This window comes from Onychostoma macrolepis, chromosome 06 (assembly GCF_012432095.1).
Source record: "Onychostoma macrolepis isolate SWU-2019 chromosome 06, ASM1243209v1, whole genome shotgun sequence".
NCBI lineage: Eukaryota > Metazoa > Chordata > Actinopteri > Cypriniformes > Cyprinidae > Onychostoma > Onychostoma macrolepis.
The window spans coordinates 13,143,785-13,160,566 of NC_081160.1; the positions used below are offsets into that span (position 1 = coordinate 13,143,785).

The 16,782-nt window shown below is 38.4% G+C and overlaps 1 protein-coding gene across 2 annotated transcripts in view; it reads left to right on the plus strand.

Moving 5' to 3' along the window:
- si:dkey-237i9.1 (SEC14-like protein 1) overlaps positions 1–16,782 on the plus strand; it is a 134,162-nt gene that overhangs the window by 78,481 nt on the left and 38,899 nt on the right. For both annotated transcript variants that reach the window (XM_058779086.1, XM_058779087.1), the window contains exon 5: positions 2,041–2,169. In XM_058779086.1, coding sequence (XP_058635069.1) covers positions 2,041–2,169 — 129 coding nt within the window. The remainder of the gene's footprint in view (positions 1–2,040; positions 2,170–16,782) is intronic.

Genomic DNA, 16,782 nt, shown 5'->3' on the forward strand with positions numbered 1-16,782 from the left:
AGATCGTGATCTTTTAACAATTAATCGTGCAGCTCTAATATGAATTATGAAAAGCTCTAGGCCAGGGGTTCTCAACCAGGGGGCTGTGTCCCACTAGAGGGCCTTAGTGATCCTCCAGGGGGGGCCATAAGATAACTTGAATATATTGATGTAAATCACGTATTATGATTAATACGTTTAATTAAAAAATAACAAAGCTGCTCCTCTCTTGTATGTATTGTGATCGTTTCAGAGCAGCCCAAGCTGTTTCTCATCACACTGTATGAAATACAGACTGAACAGCGGCTTAACACCCAGCCTTTGCATGAGGTCGAATAAAGCAAACCAGTGTTGCGCCAGTAAATTTTTGATGGATGATGATTGTCATTTTTACTGTCGGTAAAAATGATTACAGTGACCCACAGGAGTCGTTAGGTGCACATGAATCTGTTATTATTGATGTGCAAACAAACCTAAATGCAGGTCAATGTCATCAGTGAACAGTTCCTCTGTCAGAACAAGCAATCGTGTCTGTTTAGAGCATCTGATGCCCATTTGTACATAAATTCCTCTGGTTCTCACAAACTTCTCCAAAACACGCTTCTTTGGTGAGCATCTGTTATAAAACATTCACAGTACATTCATTTTGACAGCTACACAAATATATTGTACTGTGTTCTTGCAGAAAAATTGTGTTATATTTAACAGTGCGACAAGAGCACGTACACAGTTCATTTTAGTCCATCTCTGTAAGACAGACTTTTCAGGATAGGAGATGGACTGAAAATTAACTCCCAAAACATACTGCCAGATTCTGGAAGATACATTTTTCAAACAGTGGTACAAGAGGATGTGGTGCTGGTCCTTCACTCTCAACTTATCTGTCTATAATGCCTATAAAAACAAAAACAGTCTTCATGTATTTCACGACACTTCAGCATGTTATTCTTATTAAGTGAGGGTTATTTTTTAGGATTTTTTTACCCAGGCAAAGTCTCTGAAAATCTGACACTTTGTTCTTCTGGAGACTCCAGGTAGGTTGCAGAAAATGGTGGTGCTGGAGACTTAAATGGTGTCTAATGGTTTCACACCTAATTCTTCACCTTAATTCTTCATTCTTTTGCAGTTAGTGTCTTTTCTTCTCCACCTGTTTTTTTTTTTTTTTTTTCTAACTGTGCTGACCCAGTGAGCATTTTGCTGTCCAATGGTCATACCTTAACTTTGCAATTTCTGTATTGCATTAGTTTTGAATAGTTCTCTTGGGCATTTAATAATTTTTTACTTTTCAGTCTGAGTTAAATCTCTTTTTTGGCTCATTTTATCTGTAAAGGAAACCTGCCTAATAATTATGCACACCTGAATATAAGTTTTTCACTTCTAGCCTTCATGGACAATTATATATATCACTTATAAATTATTAAATACCAAAATTAAGAGTAGTTATTAAGATTGATGTGGGTTGGAATTGGTAAAATGTGCTTGGAAAAAAATATAATATCATCTTGCGTAATAAATATGCACACACTATAGAGCTCCTAGTGACTGTTTTTAAAGATTATTCAGGTAATACTGTGCAATGCTAAAGTAAAGTAGCCATATGCATCATGCCTGAGTAAATGATGATAGAGTTAATGGGGTCAGACCCTCTAAGGCCTCCTTTGAAGGTTCTATTTATATGAGTGTTACAGAGGAGAAGCGCTGAAGTACAATATTACTATCTCACGTTCCCTGGAAGGTTAGCCAGTGACCAAAACGTGGCTAATGAAGCACATGCACTGTATGCATTCACAGTGTATACAACTCGTACAATTCTTATTTGCTTTTCAAATTTTAACTTATGGAGTAAATGTCCAGTATCTTCTTTTACTCAGATCTTATCTGGTTGTTCAAGTAGTGTAGTCGGTATCTTTTACTTTAACATCAGTTGTTATACTACTCTATGCTATACAAGAGAAGCATAACAACTGATATAGTTATATTGAATACTGACAACATTATTTTTATACTACTCTTTTATTGGCAATTTAACAAAGTTGGCATGTGACCTGTTGTCCAATGTAGGTTCACCCAGAAAATGAAGAATGGACATGTTTTGAACAATCTGCCAGTCTGGACATCAAATCTTTCTTTGGTTTTGAGAGCACAGTGGAGAAGATCGCCATGAAACAGTATGCCAGCAGCATCAAAAAGGTGGGAAGCCACACTACCTTCTTCAAAAACCATATACACACATGTTGATTTATTTTTCAGTTAGCAATAGTTGATGATTTGCTAATTCCTAACTGTACCTGTAAATCTAACCCTTGCACAATTAGCTGATGTAGCAAGTTATATGAAGACCACTTTAGATGTTGTCACAAATCAGTTTTTGACATTTGTCACTATATTAGTTAAGGTAATTTCTAAATGCTTATGGCAATGTTATGTCCCAAGACGAAAATGCAATTCAATGCAAATGTCAACCTTACCGTGAAAAAAAGGTTTTACGATGTAAGGGAAACAGGTCAATTTAGCTCAAAGGGAATTAATTCTTTATTTTATAGGGAATTTGGACAGAATCACTGTTTTACGGCTGATCACAGAGTCGGCCAGCGATTCATTGTACAACATAAATTCTGCAAGGGATATTAAAATCTGATATATAGTGAAAAAACTATCAATTAGCACAGTAACAAGATTGGCAGTTTAAGACATTAACTTGTAAACACAAAACACAAGATACTTCTCTTTTCGATATAAATAAGACTTTATTGGATAAATCTAAGACATAGAAACTAATCTAACTCACAAACACATGCACTCACACATTCACACAAGTTGCAGAAAGAAAGTGAGGAAAGAATGAGTTTAAGAGAGTGAAAATGTGAAATCCCAAGTTTATTGCAATATGTGCAATTGCTTAGACCTGAACAACCAACAATCATTTAATTAACCCTCGCATTGAGTTTCTCAATGAGGGTGTTAAACTTTATATGGTTACACTTTATTTCGATAGTCCACTTTAGACATTCTACTAACTATAAGTAACTTTGTAACTACATGTCAACTAATTCTCATTAATTTGCAACTACATGTCAACTAACTCTCAGAGTAGACTGTTAGGGTAGGTTTAGGGTTAGTAGAATAAGTTGACATATACTTGCAAAGTTTCTCATAGTCAGTATGTTGTATGTTTTGGACCCACCAAAATAAAGTGTTAGAAGATATTAAGCAGACAGTCTACGAATACTCTAATGACTGCTAGTTGACATGTAGTTGCAAAGTTACTTATTGTTATTAGAATGTCTAAAGTGGACTATCGAAATAAAGTGTTACCCTTTATATTAAATGCACCAGTTCAGCTAGAATCTGGAGGTACTTGCGTTGCCTGTGTAGGGGGTTCCCTTTGTTGTCGTCTTTGCAGAAAGGGGGTTCCCAAGGTTGCTAAAGTAAAGGAATAAAAGGATGTAACAAGACTAGATGGTTTTTCTTCTCATCATGGGTTGAGTAGCAGCAGGCATGCAGGCCGAAGTACGCTGGAACGGTGCTCGAAGAACGCAAAAAGCGGCGGCTAAAAGCATGGCTAAGAGCCCTAATGCAAAAAGCGATGACTTAAAGCATAATTTGATGGTGTCCTGAGTTTTTAAACCGGGCTTTTGGACACATCCCAAATGGTGTCTTGACCAATTAGACATTGTCTTAGCTCGGGGTGTTACTATGTTTCTCCTCCCAATTCATAAAACAACATGTTATCTTATCAGTCACATGGTCCGAATTTTCCCGCTCTTGCAGAGTATAATTTGGAAAGGATTTCTATAACAAGAATATAATACATTTTACAAAGAATTGATTGATAGAACAGCCATAATAACGTGTTACAGACGTGACAGTTATGGATGCTTCATATTATATCACATGCATATGCATGTGAAATAACGTGTTGTTCATAATTTATAATAATTTACACCTTTTACATGTTACAAATAACTCTTATCGCTAGCTGCACTTCAGACATGTAGGGAGCATGAGTCTGCATGTTGTTTGGTGTGACTGCTGTGTTCTATATCCAAGAGATATTCTATTGTTTTACCAGACAAACATCATTGTAATATAATACACATACATGCATACATACAAGCCTTTTGAATTACGGGGACATAGGCAGTGTCCTCATAAACCACCTTCAAATTGTAGTACCTCTGTCATACCCATGTCATTAAACAAATGTGTGTTCCTGTAAACCACAAATACCAGCCCACACACATTAGTATATATATATATATATATATATATATATATATATATATATATATATATATATATATATATATATATATTAGTATTATTAGTATATATATTCTAATTATATGACCAGCACCTGTATGTGTGTGTGTATATATATATATACACAGGTGCTGGTCATATAATTAGAATATCATCAAAAAGTTGATTTATTTCACTAATTCCATTCAAAAAGTGAAACTTGTATATTATATTCATTCATTACACACAGACTGATATATTTCAAATGTTTATTTCTTTTAATTTTGATGATTATAACTCACAACTAAGGAAAATCCCAAATTCAGTATCTCAGAAAATTAGAATATTGTGAAAAGGTTCAATATTGAAGACACCTGGTGCCACACTCTAATCAGCTAATTAACTCAAAACACCTGCAAAGGCCTTTAAATGGTCTATCAGTCTAGTTCTGTAGGCTACACAATCATGGGGAAGACTGCTGACTTGACAGTTGTCCAAAAGATGACCATTGACACGTTGCACAAGGAGGGCAAGACACAAAAGGTCATTGCAAAAGAGGCTGGCTGTTCACAGAGCTCTGTGTCCAAGCACATTAATAGAGAGGCGAAGGGAAGGAAAAGATGTGGTTGAAAAAAGTGCACAAGCAATAGGGATAACCGCACCCAGGATTGTGAAACAAAACCCATTCAAAAATGTGGGGGAGATTCACAAAGAGTGGACTGCAGCTGGAGTCAGTGCTTCAAGAACCACTACGCACAGACGTATGCAAGACATGGGTTTCAGCTGTCGCATTCCTTGTGTCAAGCCACTCTTGAACAACAGACAGCGTCAGAAGCGTCTCGCCTGGACTAAAGACAAAACGTTGCTTGAGGTCCAGTGTAAAGTTTCCACAGTCAGTGATGGTTTGGGGTGCCATGTCATCTGCTGGTGTCGGTCCACTGTGTTTTCTGAGGTCCAAGGTCAACGCAGCCGTATACCAGGAAGTTTTAGAGCACTTCATGCTTCCTGCTGCTGACCAACTTTATGGAGATGCAGATTTCATTTTCTAACAGGACTTGGCACCTGCACACAGTGCCAAAGCAACCAGTATTTGGTTTAAGGACCATGGTATCCCTGTTCTTAATTGGCTAGCAAACTCGCCTGACCTTAACCCCATAGAAAATCTATGGGGTATTGTGAAGAGGAAGATGCGATTATGCCAGACCCGACAATGCAGAAGAGCTGAAGGCCACTATCAGAGCAACCTGGGCTCTCATAACACCTGAGCAGTGCCACAGACTGATCGACTCCATGCCACGCCGCATTGCTGCAGTAATTCAGGCAAAAGGAGCCCCAACTAAGTATTGAGTGCTGTACATGCTCATACTTTTCATGTTCATACTTTTTAGTTGGCCAAGATTTCTAAAAATCCTTTCTTTGTATTGGTCTTAAGTAATATTCTAATTTTCTGAGATACTGAATTTGGGATTTTCCTTAGTTGTCAGTTATAATCATCAAAATTAAAAGAAATAAACATTTGAAATATATCAGTCTATGTGTAATGAATGAATATAATATACAAGTTTCACTTTTTGAATGGAATTAGTGAAATAAATCAGCTATATGACCAGCACCTATATATATATATATATATATATATATATATATATATATATATATATATATATATATATATATATATATATATATATATATATATATATATATATATATATATATATATATATATATATATATATATATATATATATACACACACACACACACACACACACACACACACACACACACACACACACACACACACAGTGGGGCAAAAAAGTATTTAGTCAGCCACCAATTGTGCAAGTTCTCCCACTTAAAAAGATGAGAGAGGCCTTTAATTTTCATCATAGGTATACCTCATCTATGAGAGACAAAATGAGGGAAAAAAAATCCAGAAAATCACATTGTAGGATTTTTAAAGAATTAATCCGTAAATTCCTCGGTAAAATAAGTATTTGGTCACCTACAAACAAGCAAGATTTCTGGCTCTCACAGACCTGTAACTTCTTCTTTAAGAGGCTCCTCTGTCCTCTACTCGTTACCTGTATTAATGGCATCTGTTTGAACTCGTTATCAGTATAAAAGACACCTGTCCACAACCTCAAACAGTCCAACTGTAGACCTGCACCAGGCTGGGAAGACTGAATCTGCAATAGGTAAGCAGCTTGGTGTGAAGAAATCAACTGGGAGCAATTATTAGAAAATGGAGGACATACAAGACCACTGATAATCTCCCTCGATCTGGGGCTCCACGCAAGATCTCACCCCGTGGGGTCAAAATGATCACAAGAACTGTGAGCAAAAATCTGAGAACCACACGGGGGGACCTAGTGAATGACCTGCAGAGAGCTGGGATCAAAGTAACAAAGGCTACCATCAGTAACGTGTCCCCCTGCTTAAGCCAGTACATGTCCGGCCCATCTGAAGTTTGCTAGAGAGCATTTGGATGATCCAGAAGAGGATTGGGAGAATGTCATATGGTCAGATGAAACCAAAATAGAACTTTTTGGTAAAAACTCAACTTGTCGTGTTTGGAGGAGAAAGAATGCTGAGTTGCATCCAAAGAACACCATACCTACTGTGAAGCATGGGGGTGGAAACATCATGCTTTGGGGCTGTTTTTCTGCAAAGGGACCAGGACGACTGATCCGTGTAAATGAAAGAATGAATGGGGCCATGTATCGTGAGATTTTGAGTGAAAACCTCCTTCCATCAGCAAGGGCATTGAAGATGAAACGTGGCTGGGTCTTTCAGCATGACAATGATCCCAAACACACCGCCCGAACAGCGAAGGAGTGGCTTCGTAAGAAGCATTTCAAGGTCCTGGAGTGGCCTAGCCAGTCTCCAGATCTCAACCCCATCGAAAATCTTTGGAGTCTGTGTTGCCCAGCGACAGCCCCAAAACATTACTGCTCTAGAGGAGATCTGCATGGAGGAATGGGCCAAAATACCAGCAACAGTGTGTGAAAACCTTGTGAAGACTTACAGATGACCTCTGTCATTGCCAACAAAGGGTATATAACAAAGTATTGAGATGAAATTTTGTTATTGATCAAATACTTATTTTCCACCATAATTTGCAAATTAATTCTTTAAAAATCCTACAGTGTGATTTTTCTGGATTTTTTTTTCTCATTTTGTCTCTCATAGTTGAGGTATACCTATGATGAAAATTACAGGCCTCTCTCATCTTTTTAAGTGGGAGAACTTGCACAATTGGTGGCTGACTAAATACTTTTTTGCCCCACTGTAGCTGTCCTCAGACTGCTATATTCCAAAGCAAAACAGCCTGAGCCGGAGCATAAGCATCTGCAGATGGCTATACTCTGAGCAGAGACTGTTCACTTTAGACTACTGAAGCACCCTGGGAGAGAAAGCTAATAGCTTCATTCCACAGAGCATTCAGTATATCCATGCCCAGCGAGGCTCTCCACACACAATAACATGCATAATAGAGCTTGGCAACCGATGTCACTGCGCAGTGCATTCTGGGACGTAAACAAGAGGGCGCCGCCATATTGTGAGGCCACATCGGGCGAGACTTAAAACGAAAAACAATGTTGAAAAGTCGATTAAAAGAACGAAATGTACTATACAGAGACAAACTTCTACCGGACGCAAGAAAACGGTACCTGGAAAAGATGGCCAACCACCCGCACCTATATTTTTGTCTGATTTAGATAACTGCACCCGTCTTGTGACAGCAGCCTAATAAAGCTGTGCCGTCTGTCATTAATGTTAATCAAACAACAAATGACAGAGGAAATCCCTCACTGCTCTTGACTAAATAATGTTTTGTTGAATAACTTTAATATGTTGATTTACAGTTTATTCAATTTCTGTTTCCTATTTAAAACATTCATATTACAACTTCCTCGGCGCGTCGCAACAAGTGGCCTCACAAAATGGCGATTTTTCCCATCAGCCACCGCGGCGCTAGAGCAGTGACGTCACGCCCCCATCCCCTATAGAGAGTCACGGCTGAGCTGAATATAGCTCCGCCCGCCATCTCGCACGCCCTGCTAAAAACAACTCAGTGCTCACACTTCATCGTTATAGCAACGCGAGCATCAGGCAACCCGATAGTAAAGGGTATGCGGACACCGCAGATCAAAGCAATCGCCGCGAGCCGAATTAAACCGAGCCGCCGCAATGCCCGAGATGCGAACGCTTTGCTCCACATCCCTCGGGAATAGGAACAAATGCGAGCTGAGCGCATTAAAGTGACTCATCTCAAGTCAAGTCACCTTTATTTATATAGCGCTTTTAACAATACAGATTGTGTCAAAGCAACTTTCCAACATCAAAATAGGAAAATAGTGTCAATAATGTAAAATGACAAGATTAAACACTCAATTTTCAGTTAAAGGCATTTCATTATTGAATTCAGTGATGTCATCATCCAGCTCAGTTCAGTTTAAATAGTATCTGTGCAATCAAGTCGACGATATAGCTGGAAATTAAGTGTCCTCAACTAAGCAAGCCAGAGGTGATAGCGGCAAGGAACCAAAACTCCATCGGTGACAGAATGGAGAAAAAAACCTTGGGAGAAACCAGGCTCAGTCGGGGGGCCAGTTCTCCTCTGGTCAGACGAACCTGCAGTTCAGTTCCAACTGCAGCAAAGTCAGATTGTGTAAAGGACTTATCTGGTTCCCGAGGTCTTGTCCCGATGGCCGTCTAGGTGACAAGGTCCTCACTGGGGATCTGTCTCTGGGGTTCATCTAGATGTCCTGATCTCCGCTGACGTTCAGGGCTGTAGAGGTCATCTCTAGGTGCTGATCCACCATCTGATCTGGATACGGACTGGATCCGGGTGACTGCAGTGACCATCTGATTGGGTGGCAACAGTGATCTCAGAATAAGAAAGAAACAGACTAATAATAGCGTAGATGCCATTCTTCTTATGATGTAACAAGTACATCTGGTGTTATGGGAAGTGTTCCCGGTTCTGGTTGACCTAATTAATGCAGCCTAACAATCCTTTGGTGGATTTGAATATTAGAAGCGTATTACTGAATTATGTGTAAGCCAGGTTAAAGAGATAGGTCTTCAATCTAGATTTAAATGGACAGAGTGTGTCTGCCTCCCGAACAGTGTTAGGTAGATTGTTCCAGAGTTTTGGCGCTAAATAGGAAAAGGTTCTGCCGCCCGCAGTTGATTTTGATATTCTAGGTATTATCAAATGGCCAGAGTTTTGAGAACGTAGTGGACGTGGAGGACTATAATGCGATAAGAGCTCTCTCATGTACTGAGGAGCTAAACCATTCAGGGCTTTATAAGTTATTAAAAAGATTTTAAAATATATACGATGTTTAGTAGGGAGCCAGTGCAGTGTTGACAGAACCGGGCTAATGTGGTCATACTTCCTGGTTCTAGTAAGAACTCTAGCTGCTGCATTTTGGACCATCTGTAGTTTGTTTATTAAGCGTGCAGAACAACTACCCAATAAAGCATTACAATAATCTAACCTTGAGGTCATAAATACATGAATTAACATTTTTGCATTTGACTTTGAGAGCATAGGTCTCAATTTAGATATATTTTTAAGATGAAAAAATTCAGTTTTACAAATGCTAGAAATGTGTCTGTCAAAGGAAAGATTGCTATAAAATAGCACACCTAGGTTCCTAACTGATGACGAAGAATTTACAGAGCAGCCATCAGGTGTTAGACAGTGTTCTAAGTTATTACATTACAGGTCCGATAATTAACACCTCTGTTTTTTTCAGAATTTAGCAGTAAGAAATTACTAGTCATCCAGTTTTTTATATCGATTATGCATTCCATTAATTTCTCAATTTGGTGTGTTTCACCGGGGCGCAAAGAAATATAGCGCTGAGTATCATCAGCATAACAGTGAAAGCTAACACCGTGTTTCCTGATGATATTTCCTAAGGGTAACATGTAAAGCATGAAAAGTAAAGGCCCTAGTACTGAGCTTTGAGGTACTCCACACTGCACTTGTGATCGATATGATATCTCTTCATTCACTGCTACAAATTGATGGCGGTCAGATAAGTACTATTTGAACCATGCTAATGCACTTCCACTAATGCCAACAAAGTTTTCTAGTCTATTCAAAAGAATGTTGTGGTCGATTGTGTCGAACGCAGTGCTAAGATCCAGTAGTACTAATAGAGAGATACAACCACGATCAGATGACAAGAGCAGGTCATTTGTAACTCTAATGAGAGCAGTCTCAGTGCTATGAAACGGTCTAAATCCTGACTGGAAATCCTCACAGATACCATTTTTCTCTAAGAAGGAATATAATTGTGAGGATACTACCTTTTCTAGTATCTTTGACAGAAAAGGGAGATTGGAGATCGGTCTGTAATTAACTAGATCTTTGGGGTCAAGTTGTGTTTTTTTTAATGAGAGGCTTAATAACAGCCAATTTGAAGGTTTTGGGAACATATCCTAATGACAATGACGAATTAATAATAGCCAAAAGAGGATCTTTGACTTCTAGAAGCACCTCTTTTAGTAGTTTAGATGGAATAGGGTCTAACATACAGTACATGTTGTTGGTTTAGATGATTTAACAATTTTATACAATTCTTCCTCTCCTATAGTAGAGAATGAGTGGAATTGTTCCTCAGGGGATCTATAGTGCACTATCTGATGCGATGCTGTAGCTAACGGGTGCAGGGTTACAATTTTTATCTCTGATAGTATCGATCTTGGAAGTAAAATAGTTCATAAAGTCATTACTGCTGTGCTGTTGGGAAATGTCAACACCTGCTGATACTTTATTTTTTGTTAATTTAGCCACTGTATTGAATAAATACCTTGGGTTATGTTTGTTTTCTTCTAAAAGAGATGAAAAGTAATCAGATCTAGCAGTTTTTAATGCTTTTCTGTAGGATAGGGTACTTTCCCGCCAAGCAATACGAAATACCTCTAGTTTAGTTTTCCTCCAGTTGCGCTCCATTTTCCGGGCTGCTCTCTTTAGGGCGCGAGTGTGCTCATTATACCACGGTGTTGTGGAGTCTTTTAATGTATTAACGGAGTCTTAATCTTCCTTAAGCGTAAAGGAGCAACTGTATCTAAAGTGCTAGAAAAGAGAGAGTCCATAGTTTCTGTTACATCATCAAGTTTTTCTGTGCTGTTGGATATGCTGAGGAACTGCGATAAATCAGGAAGATTATTTACAAAGTAGTCTTTTGTGGTAGAAGTGATGGTTCTACCATACTTGTAGCAAAGAGTAGAATTTACAGTTTTAGCTATATGGAGTTTACACAAGACTAGATAATGATGAGATATCACTTTGCTGCAGAATTTCAATATCATTAACATCAGTTCCATGTGACAATATTAAATCTAGAGTATGATTTCGACAATGAGTAGGTCCTGACACGTTGTCTAACCCCAATAGAGTTCAGAATGTCTATGAATGCTGATCCTGATGCATATTTTTCATTATCAACGTGGATATTAAAATCACCAACGATTAAGACTTTATCTGCAGCCAGCACTAACTCTGATAGAAAATCAGCAAATTCTTTAATAAAGTCTGTATGATGCCCTGGTGGCCTGTATACAGTAGCCAGTACAAACATCACAGGGGATTTATCATCAACACTTGTTTCTCTAGATAATGTTATATGAAGCACCATTACTTCAAAGGAGTTATACTTAAAGCCTGCCCTCTGAGAAATACTGAGAATATGGCTATAAATTGTAGCAACACCTTCCCCTTTGCCTTTTTGATGCGGTTCATTTTTATAAAAGTAATCTTGGGGGGGTAGACTCGTTTAAAATAATGTATTCATCTGGTTTTAGCCAGGTTTCTGTCAAACAGAGCACATCTAGGTTATGATCAGTGATCATATAATTTACAAAAAATGCTTTCGTAGGAAGGGACCTGATATTCAGTAAGCCAAACTTTATCATTTGTTTCTCTGTATTATATAATTTTTTTATTTGTTGAACGACAATCAAATTGTTACTCTTAAATGGGTTTGGACGTTTTTTGTATTTTCTAGTTCAGGGAACAGACGCAGTCTCGATAGTGTGATATCTAGGTGAAAGAGTCTCTATGTGCTGAGAATTAACTGACTTCTGTGACGTGAGGCCGCTAGCAGATGGTCGGTTTAGCTAGTCTGTCTGCTTCCTGACCTGGGCCCCAGTTAGTCAAGTACGAACTCTAAGACTATGTGCCATATTTCTAGAGAGAAGAGCAACACCACCCCAGGAGGGATGAACACCATCTCCTTTCAACAGGTCAGGTCTGCCCCAAAAACTCGTCTAATTGTCTATAAAACCTGTTATTCTGCGGGCACCATTTAGACATCCAGCCATTGAGTGATGACAGTCTGCTATGAATCTCATCACCCCGGTAAGCAGGGAGGGGACCAGAGCATATTACAGTGTCTGACATCCTATTTGCAAGTTCACACACCTCTTTAACATTATTTTTAGTGATCTCCGACTGGCAAAGTCGAACATCATTAGCGCCGACGTGAATAACAATCTTACTGAATTTACAGTTAGCATTAGCCAGCACTTTTAAATTTGCCAAGATGTCAGGCGCTCTGGCTCCCAGTAAACAATGGACTATGCTGGCTGGTGTCTCTTTTTTCACGTTCCGTACAATAGAATCGCCAATAACTAGAGCACTTTCATCAGGTTTCTCAGTGTGTGCGTCACAGAGTGGGGAGAACCTGTTTGATGTTTTGATCGGAACGGAAGAGCGGTGTTTTGACCTGCGACTAGGCCGCCTCACAGTCACCCAGTTGCCCTGCTGCATGGGCTCTACCAGAACCGAACAAATCGAACTAAAATCTTCTCTGTCAGCCTATTTCCCTGCATTTATCACATGTGAATCCCTCGTCGCCGACAGAGAGAGATAAACTGTACATGTGGCAAACAGTGCAAATAACAATAGCAGGAGAAGTCATTACTCACCGTGATTGATTGACTGATTCTGATTTACCACTTAACACTGTTGTTTGATGAACTCGTGAAAAACGGAGCGAGAGAGAAATGAAACGGAGCAAGAAAAGAGAAAACAATAATAGGCGTGAATAGAAATGCGAATGGAACCGCGAGTGACAAGCTAACCGGCTAACTAATGCTAACGCGCTGCACTCGTGGTTTTAAAAAGCGAACGAGTTACTTAGATTAGTTTGATAGATAACACCAGAAATATGGTGGGAATTAAGTTATATATTATCACTTTAAACAACAGAGAGTGAAAGTAAGATAGAGATTCAACAGAAAAGCGAAGCTACACGGATCCACAATCGCAAACCTCTCAACAGCACAACAGACAGGAACAGAACACTCAAAGTGTGTCACATCTGTTTGGAGTTGGCATTTCAACTGCCTGTGACTGTTAAAGACTTCTGCTCCTCAGTTGAAAACATCCTGTTGCCTGAAGTCATTACGATACCACAGGCAGAGAAGCTAAAATAACTGTCCCTTAACTTTGAACAAAGATGGGGTTTACCACAGTGTGTGGGGGCTATTGATGGCTCCCATATCTCTGTTCTGGCTCCCCAGGAATACCACACTGAATATTTCAATCGTAAAGGGTGGTATTCCATTGTGTTGCAATCAGTTGTTGATGCAAAGGGGATATTTTGGAATGTTTTTGCAGGGTTACCTGGTAGTTTGCACGATGCCAGGGTACTGTGTTTGTCTGCATTATGGGAGCGGGCAGAGAGAAGAAATTTGTTTGCACAGCAATACAGAAATATTAATGGACAAGACGCGGGCCTCTACATCCTCGGAGATGCAGCATATCCACTCACAAGTTGGCTCATGAAGCCTTTCCCTGACAATGGTTTCCTAACAGCACAGCAGCAGGTATATAACCGTTAAACAAGCAAGGCATAAGTCGTGGTTGAAAATGCATTTGGCCGATTGAATGGAAGATGGAGATGCCTGCTGAAATGCAATGACTGCAATCTGGAAAGGGTGAGGTCCATGGTGCTCACCTGCTGTATACTACACAACCTCTGTGAGACCCATGGCAAGGAGTATAGAGAGGAGTGGTGTGTACCTGGTCCTTTCCCCCAGCCAGATGTTACACCCCAGGCACCTTTTGCAGAGACTGAAGGGGCTGGAGTTCGTGTTGCCTTGATGTAGCATCTAAACCATTTTGGTGCCAGCTAAAATGTCCAAAGTTTAATTATTACAAACCTAACTGTAAAAATTAAGAAACTGCATTGTGACTTCTCAGGAGAATGATTTCTGAAAGCAAAGTAGTAGTGTATGTGTTTTGTTCAATAAATCATTTTAAATGGTACACTATTTTTGTCTGTCCATGCTTTTTTATGACCGCATAAGCCATATATACTATATTAAATACATATATACTAACTGACGTTTCTCTTTTATTTTGGGTAAAAATACCTTTTTGGGATAAAAGGCGTCGCAATTTTTTAACAGCTGCTATCTAGTTATGTTCTGCAACAAGGTGATTATTAGCACAAATAGAAAGATCAAGCACATCTTTTGTTTTGTAAACTTTATTTTTATAAACAAATGTCAAATAGAAATAGTCCCTTTTTAACCCTTTAAAACCGGCTGTGTCAGCGCCGACACATCAGACCAAGCTGTATTCATGTTACCATAACTCTTCTACCGTTTGCACTATCAAAATAATTCAAATTGCTCCTGATAGCAGACAACATGCGCTTTTCGGCAATATATGGCTTATTACGGTAATTTCTTGCGCTCCGTCAACAAATGACGGCAGATTTCCAGGAGAGCGGGAAGGGAGAATTTGAATAGAGAGATAGGGAGCGCGGAGTTTATTGCATAAAATAATAAACAAAATGAACAAAAACATGGTCAAGGAGGAGTAAACAGCATAAGAGTCGATTAGGATGATTTTTGATGAGACTTTGGGAGCAGGCTGAGTGAGACTTTTTCACATGTGGTGTGTGCGTCGCTATAATGAGTCCGCGCATGTAAATGAATGGGTGCATGCATGTACATGCATGTGTAAATGTGTGCGTGTATGAACAAAAAAGCCTCCTGAATGAAAACTGTGCAACCCAGTGTCCCAAAAATACTTGTATATATGTATTATAGTTGTATTTTGAAGTAAGAAGTGTTGGATTATTTCGATCATGATTTTTCTCTTTTTTTTCTAAATAATAATAAAAAAAAAAATTCCGTTTTTTTTATTTTTGTCTATTTAAATTCTGTTCACAAACTCAAAGCACAAGATTAATGGTCAAAAACTGTACTTTTTGGAAAGCCATTTGTTTTCTGAAAAAAATGACACCTTGCACTTGAAAATAGCACATTCTGTTAGAATTTTACAGTCAAATAAACAAAATGTGTGAAAATGACCTATTTTACCCTTAGGTTTTAAAGGGTTAAATAGACAAACTGTAACAAATAAATACAAACAGGAAAAAACCTTAAATAATGTGCAAATGATAAAAGTGAAATGTTTTTTCACACTTTTATAAACAATTGTGTCAAATAGAATAGGGTTTCTCTACATAGATAAATTGACAAATTATCAAATGTACACAAACAAAAATTTTTTAAAAACACTGTGCAAAAGTAAAAATTAATTTTACTAATTAATTAGTCATTTATATATACAGTCATGGCCAAAAATATCGGTACCCTTGGTAAATATAATCAAAGAAGGCTGTGAAAATAAATCTGCATTGTTAATCCTTTTGATCTTTTATTTTAAAAACTCACAAAAATCTAACCTTTCATTGGATAATAAGAATTTAAAATGGGGGGAAATATCATTATGAAATGTTTTTTTCTCAAATACACATTGGACACAATTATTGGCACCCCTAGAAATTCTTATGAGTAAAATATCTCTGAAGTATATTCCCATTCATATTCACAATTTTGAGCACTCCAGGGTGATTATGAACATGAAATTATCCAGCCATGGCTTTCTGTTTCACAGAAATATAAATAGGAGGGAAAACAAAGCCCAAATTCTCTTAATCACCCATCACAATGAGAAAAACCAAAGAATATATTTCTGATGTGCAGCAAACGATAATTGAGCTTCACAAATTAGTGAAGTGGCTTTAAGAAAAGAGCTAGAGCAGTGAAAATTCCCATTTCCACCATCAGGGCAATAATTAAGAATTTCCAATCAACATAAAATGTTACAAAACTGCCTGGAAGAGGACGTGTGTCTATATCGTCCTAATGCACGGTGAGAAGGACAGTTTGAGTGGCTAAAGACTCTCCAAGGACCACAGCTGGAGAATTGCAGAAAATAGTTGAGTCTCTGGGTCAGAAAACCTTAAAAAAAAAAAAATTGTCAAACAGCACCTACATCACCACATGTTGTTTGGGAGGGTTTCAAGAAAAATTCTCCCAGCTCATCCAAAAACAAACTCCAGCATATTCAGTTATCAGACACGACTGGACTTCAAATGGGACTGGCTTCTATGGTCAGATGAAACTAAAAAAAATGAGCAAACACTCAAGATGGGTTTGGTGAACACAGGAATAAAAAGTACCCCATGTGTACAATGAAATAAACTGCTGTGTTTTTGATGTTGTGGGCCT